At 41.6% G+C, this 19,522-nt stretch overlaps 2 protein-coding genes across 3 annotated transcripts; both read left to right on the top strand.

Annotated features, from left to right (window-relative positions):
• The first annotated feature begins 272 nt into the window (after positions 1-272).
• kifc1 (kinesin family member C1) lies at positions 273-7,965 on the top strand. Its single transcript, XM_063898760.1, has 18 exons — positions 273-363; positions 510-808; positions 1,529-1,621; positions 1,733-1,832; positions 1,956-2,009; positions 2,313-2,396; positions 2,579-2,771; positions 2,875-3,040; positions 3,308-3,475; positions 3,654-3,767; positions 3,934-4,020; positions 4,154-4,351; positions 5,481-5,645; positions 5,799-5,937; positions 6,128-6,267; positions 6,433-6,506; positions 6,775-6,850; positions 7,422-7,965. The coding sequence occupies exons 3-18, from the start codon at positions 1,532-1,534 to the stop codon at positions 7,464-7,466; spliced, it is 1,893 nt and encodes a 630-aa protein (XP_063754830.1). The 5' UTR covers positions 273-363; positions 510-808; positions 1,529-1,531; the 3' UTR covers positions 7,467-7,965.
• A 491-nt stretch (positions 7,966-8,456) lies between these two features.
• On the top strand, positions 8,457-19,329 carry zbtb22b (zinc finger and BTB domain containing 22b). Of its 2 annotated transcripts, XR_010167102.1 has the most exons (6): positions 8,457-8,595; positions 10,642-10,881; positions 12,244-12,975; positions 14,018-14,290; positions 14,637-17,329; positions 18,303-19,329. XR_010167102.1 is itself a non-coding variant. In XM_063898758.1 (5 exons), exons 2-5 carry the CDS (start codon positions 10,642-10,644, stop codon positions 15,699-15,701), a joined length of 2,310 nt encoding a protein of 769 aa, XP_063754828.1. In that variant the 5' UTR covers positions 8,457-8,595; the 3' UTR covers positions 15,702-19,329. The 2 variants fall into 2 exon arrangements, 1 of the variants encoding a protein (XP_063754828.1); XM_063898758.1 differs by having other exon boundaries at positions 14,637-19,329.
• The last annotated feature ends 193 nt before the right edge of the window (positions 19,330-19,522 follow it).

A 19,522-nucleotide genomic window follows, 5' to 3' on the forward strand; every position in this document is an offset into this window, starting at 1 on the left:
TGTACCCGTCCCTGCAGGAGTCACCCCGGATGCGTCGCTTCCAGTGTCGCAATCACCGCCGTCGCTGCCCCGCATTGACCGGCCATGCCGCCCGAGGAAGCCACCCAAACGCTACGTACCCGAGACGGGCCATTGGATGCAAGACTGAGTCCGTTAACCTATTCCCGTTCATAGCTTTACGGACTGGGGGGGATGCAGAGTTTACCACTGGCCACTAGGGGGTAGTATATTATTAATACTCAGTTAGGAGTCGGCCATATTGTTGTAAGTATCATAGACGTTCCGGTTACAGAAGTTAAACAGTAAGCAATACAGACGTTCCTGTTACAGAGTTTGGATTCTAAGCATGCTAACATAATTCATGTAAGTCCTTTATCTTATTTGGTTATCATTATCATTTATGTCATCTTATATCATCATTATTAAGTTCTTGCTGATATTTGTGTTAGACATGTGCATGAAGGAATTACTGATTGTAGCTCATATTGTTATTTTGTGAATTGCTGCAGGGCTTCTTCATCTTTGTCATTAAATAAGCAATCTGACATCGAGGAGTGTAATTCTTCAGATATACTATCAAGTCATCGAGTAGACTAGCCTTCACTGTGCAAACAGCGTGTATCCCGCACATGCGGGACACTCTGTACAGCGAATCAAGCATTTGGATGGAGGCGGGGTTAACACTCAGTCAACCAATCACGACAGCTTGTCCTGAGCGCCCACCAAAACAGTTTGATTTCAAATTCAAACCGCCCGGAATACAGTGGATTGGGAACATCATTGTGCGGAGAAGTCAACTTTAGTTCTGGTAAATATTTTTGATAACTTGAAGCTATCTATTTTTGTTCGAATAGTGTTCAAGGGAGATACAAAGCACTGCTTATAAACGTAAAACAACAAGGTTCAAATACGTTAACGTAGCCATTTACCTATTATGCGGTTGCTAACAATAACAGCTAACGCTAACTGTTCATCATTGATAACATGGATTTTGGTTAATCGGGTTTACTTGGTAAGCCTCTTGTACGTTAACTGTTAACATATGCACGCATTTCCACTGCATGATACGGCATGGTTCTAATCGCTTGCTTAACTAAACCTGCTCTTTTTGGGGTAGCAATAAGTAAAAGTGTATAGTATCTGGTCATTGTTTATTCTTCGTACCATCGCGGTACTGAGCTAATACGAGTAAACACTGCAGGTCACTGCTCTCAAAGAGTCCTCATTTGCACTACATGGGACATCCTGCACAAAAAGCCATGCTATGACAATGACACGTACACTATTTGATTAACATGGTTTGAAGAGTCTTAGGGAGTTTGAAATGTTAGAATAACAGTGGGTGTTGTTAAATCATCTTTGTTCAAACAAGGCTGCTTACTTTCAGAGTGTTGATGCTTAACCTTGAATCTGCTACTCAAATAATAGGAATACATTGCTCCTGGTTGAAATGAGTGTGGCAAAGATTGATTTTTTCCCTTTATGCATGATCTCTTTCGTTCATAATTTACATCCCTACCCTCAACAGAACATGTCCCGCTTACCAGTTATTTCAAACAAGAGGGTCCTCACAAGCAGCACCAGCAGCTCAGAGAATGGCCAAGACTTTGCGCCTGCTCAGGTTTGTACTAAAAGCATCTGCTGTTTTTCTCATTGGCTTTACCAAATGTTATAGCACAAAACAGCTGATTTGTTGCTCTTGTTTTATTCTGGACGTGTTCTGTGTTTATAGAAAAAGCCTCGTAGTGACCCGGTGCCTGTCAAACCTCATGCAGCATCTACCATCATCGGCGGCAGGCGGCCTGCCGTTGCAGCAACCAGGGCACCGATCTGTACGTTTCAAGATCAAACTCAGTTTTCACCAAGCTCAGAATGCACCAAGACTATGTGGGAACTAGTTTGGAACTAAGATTTTTCTTGCCATATATTTGATAAATCTCTCTCCCCCCACACAGCTCGGCCAGTCAGACCAACGGGAGCTGCCACTGTGGCTGTCGCTCCTTCCAGAGGTGAGATGATTGCTTGGTAATAGACCATAGAGCAGAGGGATACTCTTATGTCAGGCTTGGAGGCCTTTTTTGTTTACAGAACTGTACTGGAGCAGGGATTGAGCATTCAAGTTTGAGGTTATTTCAGATATAAAATAATATAGACAACATTTAAAAAGTGATATTGTTATCCATTGTTGGTAACATGTAGCAAGAAAGTTCAGAAGTGCTTTAAGCAAAGGATGTTATGATCAAGTTAACAGATTCTGGTGTTGCATAAATTATTCTAACGTGATTTCTTATGCTTTGTTCTCATCCCATCAGGGGTCCTGAAACAATCTATAGCTTCAACAGCACCAAAGGGAGGCAACATTAAACCAACTGCTGCACCAACTGGCACAAAAGCAGGTGAGAATTCCCAGATATGATCCACCATTTATTTTATTATTTACCCTTCTGCTTTTCCTACCATGACATTTCAAGTTCCTACGTGAAAGAGGTGTATGTTTAAAAATTGTGTTCTGTAGTGGCCTAAAAGACAATCTGGTGACTGTCACTCCTGTTGATGATTCTGTTGTGTATGTTTACAGGTGGAGGTACAAAGCGCAATGCATGGGACCTGAAGGGCAAGGTCACCGATATGGAGGGTAAGATACGTAACTTCCAGACCAAGGTCAAATCTGTCAACCAGGAGAATGAGGATCTGAAAAGCACGGTGGTCAAAAGCCAAACAAGAATGACGGATCTGGAGAAAAGTGTGGCGAGGCAGAGGAGCCAGATCAGGTACAAGGACCACTGCATTGAAATGTTTTACGTTCATGATGTGGTTTATAATTGTCTTCTTTTTGGACACCATTAAATATCCTTATTTTTATTTATTTTTTAGTGAGTATGAGGAGCAGTTGCAGGCGTTGTCAGGAGTCCAGGATGAGTTGGAGAAGGTGTCCAGTGATAAGAGCTCTCTTGAAAAGCAGCTCTGCAACTTAGAGGGCAAATACAAGGTCATGGAGACTCTCCGGGACAGCCAGGAGACAGAGCTGCAAACTCTCAAGGTATACAGTCTGTGGCTGGAATCACAGCTAATACTGGCTTGGTGCTATCATTGCATGAGTATGCCATTGCAGGTGCCTTCTCACCTAATAACACCGCAGCATACTTTACACAATAAGTTGTTCTATTATACAACTGGGCTTTTAACAACCTAAAGTTTCCTGTCATCCATTAAAGAGGTTAGGATATTTAAAAAACCAAAATAAAATGACCCCGATTTTGATAAAGAAGATAAGTAAGCTGTTATTTTGTCTGTCCATCGTCTCCAGATGAAGCTTTCAGTGCAGGAGTCGACTCTGGCCCGCCTGCAGCTGACCCTCAGAGACACAGAGGAAGAGGTCCGTTCTCTGAAGGACACCGTGGTCCAGCAGAAGGACGAGCTTCATGCTGGGGAGATGGAGCGCAGACAGCTCCACAACGCCATCCAGGAGCTCAAGGCAAGTAACGGCTCAACACAACCCAATGACGGCACACTGAGAGGCCTTTCAGTTAATACATGGGCACATTTAGCTGTTTACTATTTATACCGTTCTGTGTTGTAAGCACTGAACCAAACAAATGTTACCTTTCTCTCTGACCCATGAGACTAATCTGTCCCTCGTGCTTTGCCTGCAGGGTAATATCAGGGTCTTTTGCCGAGTGCGCCCACTGACAGACGGAGGCCTCAGCCAGCACATTCAGTTGCCAGCCACTGACAACAAGACCATTTCGCTGGCCAAAACTGAGGAGGTGAGGATCCTCCCAGCAAACCTTTCCTTTTACAAAAATAAAATAAAGATATTTTTGTTAATTACTCAATATAAAGAGAAATATGATGCAGAGTTCCCGTGATGTAATTACTCTCTAACCAGCCAATACAATTGATTAATTATTTCTTCCTCTTTCTGCTTTTTAGTCTCACACAGGCAAAACTGCTGACACTCAGAAAAATTACAACTTCAATTTTGACAGGGTGTTTGGCCCCCAGGCTTCACAACAGGAGGTACAAATAGAAATCACAATGTACAATATATAAAAAGAGTATTCAAGTTATCATAACTAAATACCAGATCTGATTTTAAAATGCCAAGTGAATAAATCAATATTGTGTGGTGCTTTTGTCAATTTGTTTCCAGGTCTTTGAAGAGATCTCTCTGCTGGTGCAGTCTGCGTTGGATGGCTACAACGTCTGCTGCTTCGCTTATGGCCAGACAGGAAGTGGAAAGACGTTCACGATGGAGGGAGCCGAGTATGATGAAGCCAGAGGCGTCATTCCCAGAGCCGTGACACAAATCTTCAGAGCAGCAGAGAAACTCGGAGCACAAGGCTGGGAGGTGAGGGTGTGATGACATATGCCGACTAGTCTTAAATTAAAAGAATGTTTTGTTCAGTCAAACCATTTTAAACACAGATTGAGAAATTAGCCTCAACATTAATTTGTTTTGCTGATTTACATATTCAAGTCATGATGGTGCAACATTATCATTCAGTTTGTGGTGTGTTTGTTGTCACCTGATGGGTGTAAGTCCAACATGCTTTCTCCTTTCTAACTGCACATTTCTGGCTCTATTATTGCTTATAATTGTCATTGACTCTTGTTAGACTTGTTATGGCTTCTTCTCTGAGAAAAGTTGCCTGTGTTGTTTCCCAAACTGCAGCTATGAGGGCGCACCAAAGCAGTACAGTTCTGTTTGAACATTTTAACACTGAAACTCACTGTAGGACTGGGTGATAAATATCGATATTTTTCAAATATCTATATTTTTTCAAACAAGATATAGAACGAGACACTAACGTCAACATCGATATAGTTTCGTTTTCGTTGAAAGTACAGCACATTTGTTTCAAATAATAGCCCGTTTGAGCCGCGCCTGCCACTGCTTCTCTCTCTCCCGCTCTGCATCCAGCTCTCTCACACACACACACACACACACACTCTGCCCCGCCTTCCCGCTCACGTCACGTTTTTAAATACCCCAATCAACAAAGCAGGTTGATGGGCACAGCGACGCAGGCAGGCTGGAAATGAAAGCACACAGTGGCATGAGCGGCACGAGTTGGAGCGCGGAAACTGTCGTGTTATTGCGTCAACAATATCGATATATATCTTATATCGACATTCTGCTTGAAAATATCGAGATATGACTTTTGGTCCATATCGCCAAGCCCTCATTTACTGTAGAGCTGATGGATGTTTACTAAAGAAAGAAAGTTTAATCTGGCATATTTATAGGTCATCACAATGTCAAAAGACAGATCTAGGCATGCAAAAAAAGGTCAGGTGGTTTAGATTCATGCTGTGTGCAACTGTTGATACCAGCCAACAATACACACATATTTGTACTGTGGCATAGAGTCTGTATTGACTCCCCCCCCCCCCCCCCCCCCTGTGGGGAGATGCAGTATAAGGAAGTAAAGTTCACTTATTGGTTACATTTTGTAGTCATTTCTGTTTTATCTCAGTTCACCTTTACAGCCAGCTTTGTCGAAATTTACAATGAGACCCTCCGAGATCTCCTCTACACCGGCAAAGCCAGCAAGAGGCCCGAGCACGAGATACGGAAGTCTTCAAACAACGCGGTGTCAATCACCCACCTCACATATGAGAAGGTCACCAACGAGGATCAGGTACGCCAGGCAGTTCTCTACGTTTCCTAGAGCAGTACCATTTGCAGATTGCAATGAGAATGAAAAAGTGTGATTGGTATATCAATGAACTACTTACACAACAGGTCATCTATGCAATTGTTAATTAACTATATCATCCCCTCCTACGGGCAGGTTCTCGGTCTGATCATGTTGGCCAATCGCAATCGCTCCACAGCCCAGACTGCCCAAAATGACCGCTCGTCTCGCTCCCATTCAGTCTTCCAGCTGGATATCGAGGGAGCGAATGCTGGCAGGGACGTCAAATGCAAGTGTGAGTATAAACCCACCATTATGGCAGTGACAAATGTGTTTCACTTGTATATCTAAAATATCAAAGCTGTAAATAAAGATGTCTGTTGTTCAGAGGTCTAAAATGGTTGTAATTGGTCTGGTTTTAAATGTTTGTATTAAAGGTTCTTTTTTTAATCAAAAATGTTACGTGTTTTGTTTGGTGTGTACAGCCACTCTGTGTCTGGTGGACTTGGCTGGCAGTGAACGCTTGCTGAAGAGCCAGTCTCAGGGCGAGCGCTTCAAAGAGATGACGGCCATCAACAGCTCCCTGTCCAACTTGGGCATTGTCATCTCTGCACTGGCCAACAAGGTCTGTATGCAGGACTTCAGAGAGGCTGCACTTTATCTTATGAGTCTCTAAAGCCTTAGATTAATGGTTATTTAGACCGTACACATTTTGAAACATCTGAGTTCGACCTTTTTTTTCCAGTATCCATTCTGCCTGTGACATAAATTCATTCTGTTTGTGTTCCAGGAGAGCCACGTTCCATACAGGAACTCCAAGCTGACATACCTCCTGCAGGGCTGCTTGGGAGGAAACAGCAAAACGTGGGTTTTTCAACAGAATAGCTTCAAGTCACCAGATGTCTGCTCTAACTCTTTGGTGTCACTCAAGCTCATGGCAGTAGACTTCTGTTTGCAATCATTGTCAACATTAAGAGGTTTTGTAAAAATCATTGGCTAAATTGTCTGGGCAGAATAATTATGACTTTTTCATCTTGGTATTGGTTTGCTCGTTTTAAATTAGGGCAAGGAGGCCTTTATGAGTTATTTGATTCTAACAATGTTTATTGTATTTGTCTTTTTCTCCTCTCAGCCTGATGTTTGTGAACATTGCCCCAGAGCCGGACAGCTTTGGGGAAACTCTCAACTCCTTGAGGTTTGCCAGCAAGGTCGGTTGTTTAATATCCTATCTTAAGTGCCATAAAAAGAAAAGGGAAACAAATGTGGAAATTAAAATGAAGTAATAAAAAGAATAAATAAGTAAATCAATAATTTTGGAATTACAAATGATAATAAACAAGTCAATAAAAATGGCGATATTTAACATGAAATAAGAAAATAAAAGTGTGGGAATACAAAGAGAAGCAAATAAATAAAAGAGAAAGCAAGTTAAGTATTGTAACATAAAGAGAAAAATCAACATTAAAGAGGAAACATTTAAAAAGCAATAAGAAAAAGACTAAGGGGGATAAAATGATAACAAGAAAGTCATCTTTAAAAAAAATGCAATTTCAACATCAGCAAACATAAAGCATAAACATAAAGTTTTATTTGCATCTTAAGAAATGATTTACAAAGCATACATAACCAAATAGTTTTAGTTATTCTATATCAAGTTTTATTTGTGTCCTGATATGTGACCTCAAATGGAACAATGATTGTTACTTTATACTTGTTCTATAATTTTCTGAAATTTACGACTGATTTGACATTTTCTTTGTGCGTTCTCTCTCTTCACAGGTGAACGACTGTGTAATCGGAACTGCAAGTGCCAACAGAAAATAGAGCAACGTGCTTAAAAAAACCAAACTTGGTTCTTATAATTTAACCATTACCGTTCTAACCACAATATGAAATGTTTATAATTGTTTTCTATGCTTGACTCACACATTGTGCTGCTGGGCACATCAGTAAGAACCAAATCTAGAATCCTTCTGTATATTGTCAGGTCTTCCTTTTTAAAACATTTTTATAGTCCCATGTAAATTCAGCGGATGTTTTTAGAAAGAGTTTTTGATTTTAAAAAACAAATATACTGCTCTCAAGGGTTCTTAAGATCTGCAGTTGAAATATTTACCTTCATTGGACTTGTCTTATTTTTTAAAAATACCATATTTTCTTTTTTTGTCAGTTTATATTTGGAGCTTTTCATATAACTTGCACAAATCAATGTTTGTTAAGTCAAACCAATACTGTCATTTTTGTTGTTTTATTGTGGATTTGTATCTCTCTATCCACATGATATAATAATAATAAAGACACTCTGTAGAAGGGCTACCTTTTATTTCCTGTGTGTGTTCATTCCAAACAAATGTTTGCTAATTCTTTCTCAAACAGATCATGTTACGGCATTTTTCTCAACATTACTGAAACAATTTATCCAAACCAAACCTCCAGTGTTTTTTACCTTTTTAAATGACTGTGGTCTACTGACTTTCGTATCATTTAACTATGACATGGAGATCATCTTGCCTGTTTTCTTTTGGCTTCCTGACTATGCAGTTATGGTTACCCAACTCTGAATCACAACATTTATTGGTGATATGTTATATTAGACAGCATATTGGCATTGTGGGTATATTAATGACATTACTTTTACAAGTTTTACTTCAATTTTCAAATAATCTGTAGTTTTCTTCCATTACTGTTCTACATTTTAACACTGTATCCAAATGTTTATTTTCCATTGTTTATTGGAAGTATTTTCTGTCGGCCGAAGTCTGGCTCGTCTGTCTGGAATCCTTTTAAAGGCGACGCGTAGCTGTCTGTCTGCCCCTGCAGGAGAGCTCAGATGGGAAGAACATTTTCTAAAAATGGTCTCCAAACTTCAGGGACTTGATAACCCGTCAGGACACGCTGCCGTCCTCTCGGACAGAGACTGTACTTCTGAAGGCTGCAGTGTCAACTAGAAAAGGTGAGTTTATTATCCGCTGCGGCTCATGGTCTCTGTAGCCAGCAGCCTGTTAGCTAGCAGGCTAACGTCACATCTGTATGATAAGAGTGCAACTGTTTGTGTCTGCCGTCTGGGAGCAGACACAGCCAGCAACATTTCCAAAGCAACGCCAGCTCTCATTTCAGACCCGCGGCTCTGCTTTGGTAGCTTGTCCGTTACTAAAAAAGTGCGTTTCTCTACTCCAGCTGTTGATTTGACCATGCTCTAAAAATGACACAATAACAAAGTGGTGTGGTCATGTATGTGAGTTCCTGTTCAGTAATTAATCACGTGATGTGTCCTTGTTCTCTGTAAAGTACATAATGACCATGTTGATTTGAGCTTTTTTTAAATTGCCATTCTGCTCTCACGGTGCAATCAGTTCAGATCTGCAATGGTGCAGCCTGATGTCACCTACACGTTGCATGACATACAATACATATTAAATGCATGTGTATCTAAACTGTGCAGCATGTGTATGCCATGCAGCAGAGGCTTGCTGCACAAAGACACACTGTTTCTGAGCTCTAACAAAGACACTTTAAATAGACACTTAAGGTTAGGGCTGCACTTCTACTGTCTCAAGTAGGAGTCATTTGCAGTGTATTCTGGGTAAATTAAGAGTATTTTCTTAATTAACGGCTTGGATTGGCCACTGTCCATTCTGCTTTTACAATCTGCTACAAATGATGTGATTATTTTAGGATGACACTCTAAACTGCAGAACTAATCTGGGAGAGACTCCTTCAACTGGTTGAAAATTAGTCGGGTTGAGAAATAATGCTGAGTTTTAGATAATAAACTCAATTCAGGCATTTTGAGCAATCAACTTGAAGCGTGATAGTTAGTATTAAAGGGTTTGGATTAGGATCAACCGACCATCAATTGTAAACTACATGAAGGACACTGTAATTCAACAGTTGTGAAGAAAGATGTGTATTCAATTTAATTGTCATTGACGAATAATTGCATAATAATACTGTTGTTTCTTTTTGTCCACCACAATTATTACTTGAATATAAAATGTACTTTACAACACCATAAACTAGTTTAACAACAAGGGGATTGAGAGTTATTAATGATTGATTAATGATGTAGTTAGATTCATTTTTGATAGGTTTTCAGTGATTTTCCAGTCATGTTTTATATCATCGTTGCAATGTGAGGTGTAGGTGAGAAAGGTGGCTCCAGGTCTGAAGAAAGGCAATGGTGATTCATTTTGTGATTGTGTTTTTAAAGTGAAATTAATTTAAATACATAGAATCTTTATTTGCCTATGTAAATGCATATTATAACCTTAAAATGTAATGAAGACAATTCTTTAGAAAAATGGCCTACCTTTCTTTACAAAATAAATAGTCCAACCAAATGTTAGTGAGGGGGTCTGTGCTTCCTCACAATTGTAAACTAAATACTTTAATGTTGTGGTCAATCTGACAAAACACGATATTTGTTACAAGATGTTCCTTTCATCTGCGTGAAACTAAGTCAGACATTTATTTGTTTTCTGATGTTCAATAGAATAAACTACTAGTAGATTGTTCAACAAAAAAGTCATGAATAAACAATAAGGGAAATTTCTATTATCAGATAAGATTCTTTCAGGAAATATTGAACATTCTGACTGTAATGAATGCAAATGTTATTGTAGGATGTTTTCTTTCTTCAGATTGCACTAGTTTAAGCCAAAACTAAGTCAATTGTGAGTATCTCGCATAATTAAATCCTGCATTTTCAGTAATAAACCAATAATTCACAGTGCATATATTACCACTAAAAACACTCACTAAATGATCATGTGTTGAGAATGGCGGTCATATGACATTTACACAGGTACATAGATATGTACTATATCTTTTAGAAAGTCCTCTTATCAATTTAAAAATTTTTTAATCTCACATCCTGACATCAAGCCTATAATAGCATGAACTGTTCGGCAGTAAAAAAATAAAAATAACTAAAGAAATCATTCTAAATCCAAAAAAGAAGTTTAAAACCAGCAGTCATGCAACTTTTTCTGCCCCCCAGATGCAGTCCCTGCCCATGGAGGTGGGCAGCAGCAGCAGCAGCAGTAGCGCAGCTCCCAGAGACACATCTGGCCCGGTTGTGCAGGTGTGCTTCCCCAGCGCTCAGGCCTCGGTGCTGGGCAGTCTGAACCGGCAGAGAGAAGACGGCCGGCTCTGTGACCTCTCCATCCACGTCCAGGGTCACGTGTTCAAAGCCCACCGCTGCGTGCTGGCCGCCTCCTCTCCCTACTTCCATGACCAGGTGAGAGATCAAGCTGCTGATAATTTCTGAACAGAATGAACACATACAGGCCACATGGAGTCATATTTATTCCTTTCTGATCCGCACCAAGTAGGAAATGTGCCTCAGAGATTCAAAGGCATGCATCCTCACTGTTTTCAAGTACTTATATTAGCAGTAAGGTTTAGCCTGACTGAGCATAGAACAAATAAACTAAAATGGATGTGACAAAGGATTCAAAGGGAAATATTTGACTGGATTAGTCTTTTTAGATTCACTGCAATAATTATAATACATGTGTAGATCACTTTTATTACAAGACATGCTGCTCAAAAACTAACTGCTTAATATTGCCAAGAAAGCAATAGTTAATCAATTAAACATTAAAGGCATAAAAGATCATTCAGAAACAGCATGAATAACTCCATGCGATGCCTGCACATTGAAAGTAGTGGTGCTAGAATCGTTTCGCATCAAAGAGATGTGTTTTGTTTTGCCATATGGGTATTATAATGGAGCCTGCTTTATGTGGTTGGGGCTGTTCCAAAGTGGACAGCATAGCTGAAATCATGTTCTTCTGATTATATATTGTAACCAAAAGCTCAGACTTTCTGAAGGCTGCAGCATCTAATAATGCTAATAAGTAGCTAGAAACTGCAATGTGTGCAGTATCTTAAAACTGAAATTATATGTCTGGATTTCTGTTTCTTTATGCTGTAGTTATTCTTTTTCCAAAGACCAGTTTTACTGACAGTTGGTCGAAAGTTGTATTGGACCCCAGGTACCTCTCTCGGGGACCTGAAGACATTCACTGACAATAAAGCATAATTTAGAAAGGATTCTTTGTTCAGATTCATTTCTCATCACGATAACATGATGAAGAAGTGGAGAACTAACTAAGTTATGAGGAGGTGTGGGAGAGGCAGGACAGACCCTTCACAAATTAATTAAAGTGGTCCTATTATGCTCATGTTCAGGTTCATATTTGTATGTTGTGTCTCTACTGTGACATGTCTCCATGCTTTAATGTTCAAACAGCTCTTTATTTTTCTCCTCCTGCCTGTACTGCATCACCTCTTTTCACCCTCTGTCTGAAACCAGAGCCCAGTCTGCTCTGATTGGTTAGCTGACCGGCTCTGTTGTGATTGGTCAACCGCTTAGATTTGTCCCACCCCTTAGTCTATAACGTACAATGTGTTGTAGCGCTACGGAAGTAAACAAAGGAGTCCAATTGAGGCGTTTAAGGTGGGGGGGGGAGTGTGTGGGAGAGAAACTTTTACATCTACTAAAACCTACATAACACACTGCAGGAAAGGTAAACCCCCCCCCCCAAAAAAATAGGTCCTCTTCAAAGTATAGTGATGTATCTCCCCCCACCACCAGGTCCTCCTGAAGAACATGTCCACAGTCTCCATCCCAGCCGTGATGGACCCGCTGGCGTTTGAGAGCGTGCTGAGCTGCGCCTACACTGGGCAGCTCCGGATGCTGCGCGACGACATCGTCAACTACCTGACGGTTGGCAGCGTCCTGCAGATGTGGCACATCGTCGACAAATGCACCGAGCTGCTGAGGGAGGGCCGGGCAGCAGCTGGCGGAGGAGTAGGTGGCGGAGGTGCCGTGCAGGACGGGGTCAGTGTTGGAGGAGGAGGGTCGGCTAACCTCGGATGCAGCAGCAGCAATGGAGACGGTATTGCAGGCGCTGGTAACAGAGCTGGTAGTGATGATGGTGTGGGTGATGGAGTAGCCCAGGTGATGGGGTCCAACGAGCCGCAGCGTGACTCCCTCCCCCCCAGCCGCCCGTCAGTGAGCGAGAGTCAATCCCCCAGCAGCACCAACTACTTCAGCCCCAGAGACGGGGGCGGTGCAGCCGCAGCCGGAGCTCCAGCGGATGGAGGCAGGGCCAGCAACACCCCCAGCTACTGCACCCCATCAGGAGGAGAGGAAGCCTTTCTTATTGAGGAAGAGGAGGACGACTTAGAGGAGGAAGAGGAAGAAGTGATGTATCACCAAAGGAAGAGAGAAAGAGAAGGAGGAAGCGGAAGGAGGAAGAAGATGAGCTCAGTGTCGGAGCAGGAAGTCGGGGTCAGCGACAGCTTCGGCGTGTCTTCCTATCAGGTGAGGCACCTTGAAATCACCTTGTTATATTTTCAAGCTTCAGCAGTTATGACTTCACTTTTAAATGTCTCCTATACTCTTTTCCAACAAGGTATGATAGGTCTCAGATAAATGCAAAAGATGTCTCTGGAGTGTTTGCCACAGAGGGGTGTATAGCATACCATACACCCCTCTGTTTCAGCCCTTTTCCAAAAGTGCTGATTCTGTGTCTGTAGCTTTACATGCTTATGAGATGCTGCTGGCCACGCCCCTCTGCAAAGTGATTGGTTAAAAAAACACCATGTGCTCTATGGAGGAGATTCAGGTGATCAGGTGGGCGGGTGTTAACCTATGTGTTTGGTTATTGGCTAATGGTTGCCCAATAGCAGAAAACAGTTGGGACATCACAACGTGGCCAAATGTGATTTGCTCATTTTCGGAGAGGTTTTATAGACAGGTGGATCATTAAAAAAAAAGACAGAATCTTTTTTCCTGACATGTTGCGAATCCCTTATCACATCAGAGGACACATATTTATGTATAAAAGTGGATTTTGCATAATATGTGGCCTTTAACATTTTGTCTGGCAGTTGATATTGATATACAATATTTCATCATCTTTGTTGAATAGATGAATATGATTTGTTTTGAACCCACAGTCATGGAGCAATATCTAAAGAAGAACATGGTTGTATTTTATTGTGCACGTTTTATTTACCCATTTAAAATATAATATAAATATAGATGTATATAGAAAGACGTAATGTTTTATTTTTAAGAAAAAAGAAAAAAGTTGTAAAACAATTGTACTGATGTTGCAGAAATCAGAAGCTCTCTTTAATATTGGTCTGAAGCATGAAAATGTAGCATTGGTATTCATAATAACTCTCTTGTGATTTCAGTTATTTAAAAATGGGATTCTAGTCCTTTTGAAAAAACAAAAGTTGCATGAAACACTTTTGAAAGACTCAAAGATCCATGGTGCTTTTTTTCCCCTTGTAATGCAATGTTTCACTGCCAACAAAGACTAGCTTTCCCTAACTGGTTATGAAATCTCTGAAAGGACGGGGAGCACATGCCGCTGCAGAGGCGTCCTGCCTACAGCCAGCCCAGCATCATGCCTCGCAAACAGTGGGTGGTGGTGAAGACCGAACGCATGGAGGACGACGACCTCATCGTGGTGTCCGGGGAGGAGGGGGGAGAAGATGAGGACGAGGAGGAGGAGAGGGAGATGGAGCTCGCCCGGGAGAGGGAGAGAGGCAACTTCAACATCTCCAACGTTAGGAGCCTTTCAGCCGACCTGCCAACCAGAGCAGAGAGCGACATGGACTCACAGGTGAGCTTAAATCACTGTAAAGGCACATTGTGAAGAGATTTATGAAATTCTAGTTTTTAATATCTATATTTTTTAATTGGATTGGGGTTTCATATGCCACCATTAGGAGGTGCAAAAGTTTCAAATTTTACACAAAGAGGTTAAAAACCGCTTCTATCTGCATCTGAACTATTTTTCATAAACTTTTATAGATTCATGCAGCAGCACTGAGTGTCCAACATGAAGGTGATAGAGAAGTCTTTTAAAACACTGGGAATGATTTCTGAGTCTAAATTTGAAACACTGCAACATCCAACCATTTTGCATTCACCACAGACTCAAACCCTCTTCCTCCTTCTGTCCCCAGGTGGACTACTGCCAGTCTTCAGAGGACTACCTCAAGTTTGAAGGCAGCTTAATGGACCAGTCTCTGGCTCAGCACCTCCATGACAGCGCGGCAGGTCAGAGCCAGAGCGCTAACCGAGCCGTGTCAGCGCTGCTGGGCCAGGTCCAGTCTGCAGCCTCGGCCCGGGCTCAGCTCTTCCCCCTGGACATGCAGGGGAACCAGATCCTCCTCTACAGCCAGGCCTCCGGACTCTCTCTTGACGGGGCTCCCCCTCCCCTGGGGATGGCAGGCGGTATGATCGGAGGAACCTCCTTCAAAGGGCCCAGTCTGGAGCATGGCGCGGTCCATTTGTCAGTGCAAGGCGGCCTAGGAGCTGATGGCATGGACGGTGGAGGGATTGGAGGTGGAGGAAGCGGCAGTCACAGCAGCACTGGGGGTTCTGGGAAGGTGTTTATGTGCCACTGCGGTAAGACGTTCACTCACAAGAGCATGAGGGACCGCCACATCAACATGCACCTGGACCTGAGGCCCTTCCACTGCCCCGTCTGTGCCAAGAAGTTCAAGATGAAGCATCACCTCACCGAGCACATGAAGACGCACACGGGCCTCAAGCCGTACGACTGCCTCAGCTGCGGCAAGAAGTTCATGTGGCGCGACAGCTTCATGAGGCACCGCTCACACTGCGAGAGGCGCAGCGGGCTGGGGGAGGGCGGCGAGGGTGGGAGCGGCGGCGAGGGAGTGAGAAGAGGAGGAGGTGGAGGCGAAGATGGGCAAGATCTGATGTCCTCCTCTCACCTCCTCCTGTCTGCAGGTGAGGGAGGACAGGGTAGTGTTGTTGGAGGAGGAGGAGGGGGAGGGAGGGGAGGCGTGTCGGTTTCTTCTCAGCATCTTTCCAACAGTGTTCTGTCTCAGGCAACAGGAAGCAGCAGCAACAGTGTTAACAACATGGCCGCCACTGGAGCACTGCTAGGGGTCTCCCAGGGTCCCGGTCAGGGGGCAGGGATGTTTGCTGCTCTAGGGTTGGGTCGAAGTGTGTGTGAGGAGGACGTGTGTGAAGTCAGTGCTAATGATAGCAGTGTGACCTAAACCAGAAGTGTGATAGGTCCAACAGGAGCCTTTTTGTCATGTTTTTTGTTCCTGCTGCTGTTTTTAAATGATAGTAAAAACACTTTCAACTGCCAACACTCAGCGTTTCAAACAGGAACCGCGCATTTTGTCTGGAGTGGGCAAAGAGTCGAGGCTCGCTTTGGACACAAGCTGAAGAACCTGAAAATATATGTTGGAAATTGGGATTCGGAGATGCTAGTCTACTGCCGAGGGTCTGTGAAACAGATCTGAGGTTTTGCCAACACAAAATATCTGAACTATTTAGTAACAGTCCTCCTTATAGTGGCCCCATTCAAGAAGGACCTTTGTCTCAGTGAGTAAGCTATTGTTTTAAATATCCCAGAAGTTTATTTTTTGGAAGAATGCTTTGCGTGTCGAGGGGAAACCAAAAATGAAGAGACAGTGCTTCACTAACTATCAGTAGAGAAAAACAAATGGCCGTTCTAAACTGCTGTTCTGCAGTGTTGTATTATAAGGAGTCACAGTCACATGATTGTATTCAAACAAACCTACAGGAAAGAACACAACTCTGAAAGAAAAGAAGCTGCAGATTTGTTTCTCCTTAGTTTCCCACGTAACAACCTGTTAGCACTGCCATGTTGTTTTTAATGACTCTACGGTGCTGCTTTACTTGAAGCCCAGACTCGATTACAGTGAAAGGAACAATCTAGTTTCCTCATCACAAGGGAGCCCTGTTCGTCTTTTGGCTGCTTATTTACCAACTTGTACAGCCTCCAAGCTAAAGCCTCAGATTACTTTTTTTTCTAGACTGAATGTTAGGAAGTTAAAGTAGCGAAATGGAAGAAAAAAAAGAACAGTTTTTAACACAAACACTACCTGTACCTGATGAGTTCGACACTTGCCCTGTGGAGATTTAAAAGCAAGTAGAATTCTCATTGCTTTTACTTTTGCTGTTGTAACCTGCGTTCACTTTCTAGTTCTCATGCTTTGAGAAATATATTGTTACTGTAAATATATAGAAATATATGTCATCAGACCTGGGACAAATACTAACTTGTAGAACTGATGCGTTTGCTGCCGTGTGGTCTGCTTTAGAAGTGAATTAGCTGTAGAGGAAGGGTTCTGCACTGCCTCAAAATATTAGCTAACCCACAGTGCGTCTCCCTGATAATTCAATGAAGAGTATGTAAAGCTAGCACCGGTAGAAGCTGGTCTTATTTAAACTATACAGTGTATAGTGTGTTTACAAGTGTACCTCCTCTGAATGGCTGACGGAACAGAAGTGATGGAGCCACATTAAAAAAAAGGAAGCCTTCTTTTCTCAGCAGCTGTAAGGCATACAAGGAAGTCAAATGTGGTTTTTTACATTACAGCATTTGGTTGTACATTTAATTTCCTTTTTTTGTGTTCTTGAATTTTTTTTACGGTGGATTTTCTTTTTGTGATTTGTGGTACTTTTTATTGATCCGAGTTCAGTAGTTCCTCTCCGCTTGTATTTATCTGCACAGGTTTTGGTCTAATGCCCTAATTGGGGTGGTGGTGGAAAAGTCCTTAGGCTTGCGAACCAGAAGGTCACCGGATCAAGACCCCGAAAGACCAAGTGCTACCAAGGTGTCCCTGAGCAAGGCAGTGTTCACTACCCTACGGTAGGATGGGTCAAATGCAGAATGTAGATTTCCCCTCTGTGGGACTATACAGGGTTCATATTTTCCAGATGAATAGATTAATTGTGGGTAACGATCAGCAAAACTTACATTTCACTTTCAGAAAATACCTAAAGAAAACTTTTATTTCAGGAACATGCTCAAAAATTTCTACAAGTCAAAACTCCTGATTATCCTATTGAATGTTCTTAATCAAAAAATCGTTCTAAATGAAGTTAAATGGAACTACATAAAATGTTCATCATTGTTCACTCAAAAAAAAGGAAGATGCCTAATAACAATGTGTGTCCTTTAAACCTCACGGGAACGTAATGTCTCTATGGAGGTACACTACAACATGTAATACATTACAGTTACAGCCTCTACAAGACTGTTAAATAGTGATTCACCTCTTCCTTGTTTTTTATTTTGAATTGTCCAATCATCATTCTAAGTCGGTTTGTTTCATCATCAAGACACTACATCCTGTTTATTTCAATATATATTTTGATTATATGATTTTTTTTTAACGTGCTGTGTGTCTTTTTAAGGTGTAAGCTACATTTTTATAGATCAGCCTGTTTTAAAGAACTATAGACGAATATGGTTTTATGTTTGTGATGAAATAACATTCACTTTCAGGAAGACGCTGATTTAGAGATAATGATGATGTGTGTGTGTTTAACATGTGTGACTGCATCAGTGTAGCTACAGCACAGGGCAGTGAGCGGTGAAAGAAATATGACCTCTTTAACATTCGACATGCCTTCAGAGATGTTTTACAGTTGCGTAGAGCAAAGAGATAAATGACTGATATGTTTTACCTTCTGTGAAGGCTGGATATGGATATTTTTTTACAAAGGGTTGGAGCAGGGACAAAATGAAAGGACTGTTTGTACGTGTTCAGTGTGACCTCCAGTGTTTCCTCTATGACTGATTCTGTTGTTTTTGTTTCACATTTGCTCTGTTTGTCTAGTCCTCCGCTGAACATTTACAGAGAACACACAGGATGATTGTTAAAGGAGAATGTGCCCGAGACGGGGCGGAGCGTGGAGTTATCTGAAGCGCGCCAACCGAGTAAATACCCATACAGATAACTTTGACTGCCAGTGAATGTAGGTGAGAAAGATGAGAATATTTATTATTTTTGTTATACCCTCTAACACACAGACACATGAAGACGTGTTTTGTGTTCAGGCTCAGTCAGAAAAATGGGAGCTATCGTAGACCATTTATGAACCAGCCCAAATGAGGGAAGACTACTGGAAGAATAAATCCAGTCATTGAAACAGTCATAGGTGACCCCTCTGGACAGTCAGTCCCATGTACCTTCCCTTGTCATGAAAACGTGCACAGATTATACCTGGATTTTAGAGAAAGACCCGCAGTTATCATCTAATTTAACTGTGCGATGCGCACAGCAAGAGTTCACAATTTGTGACAATTACAAAAAGTGCAACTAGAAAGAATATTAATCGTGCCAAACCAGGAAGTGTTTATTACTATTCTTAAAGGGCACTATTGTGCTTTTTGGAGGTTTTGTGCGTGTAAATGGTCTGCGGCTAAAATCCCAAAGTTCCCTCCAAAGGGAGTTTCTGCCCTCTTACCTAGTTTAAAAGTGGCCAAGGGTCCTTTCAAACTCCCTGTTACGTTAGAAAGCCTTTTGGTGTAATTCATTGAAAAATTCACATGATGGATGTTTCGTTTATTAAAGTTTTGAGCGGCTCTGAAGCACACTAAACCATTTCGAACATACAATTAACTCTGGATTAACACAGAGCTGAAAGGTGTGGCTGATTTTATTTTTTACATTCCTCAAACTGTGTTACATAACTTTTAACATGTCTTCTGACCAGTTGATTGTTGAACAGAAGATGACGGCTGTCTATAGACATTTCGATGTAAATCCTGAGTGGTTCTAATAATATAATACTACGGCAGATTAATATTCACCGCTGCTCTGTATCAAAATAAATGATTAATAAATGATTGGGTGAGAATAATGGACTTTGTATCTCTTTCATTTCTGTTTAAATCTTGACCAATATAAATACAGTATCTCACAAAAGTGAGTACACCCCTCACATTTTTGTAAATATGTTATTATATCTTTTCATGGGACAACACTGAAGATATGACACTTTGATGCAATGTAAAGTAGTCAGTGTACAGCTTGTATAGCAGTGTAAATTTGCT

This window comes from Eleginops maclovinus, chromosome 13, assembly GCF_036324505.1.
Source record: "Eleginops maclovinus isolate JMC-PN-2008 ecotype Puerto Natales chromosome 13, JC_Emac_rtc_rv5, whole genome shotgun sequence".
NCBI lineage: Eukaryota > Metazoa > Chordata > Actinopteri > Perciformes > Eleginopidae > Eleginops > Eleginops maclovinus.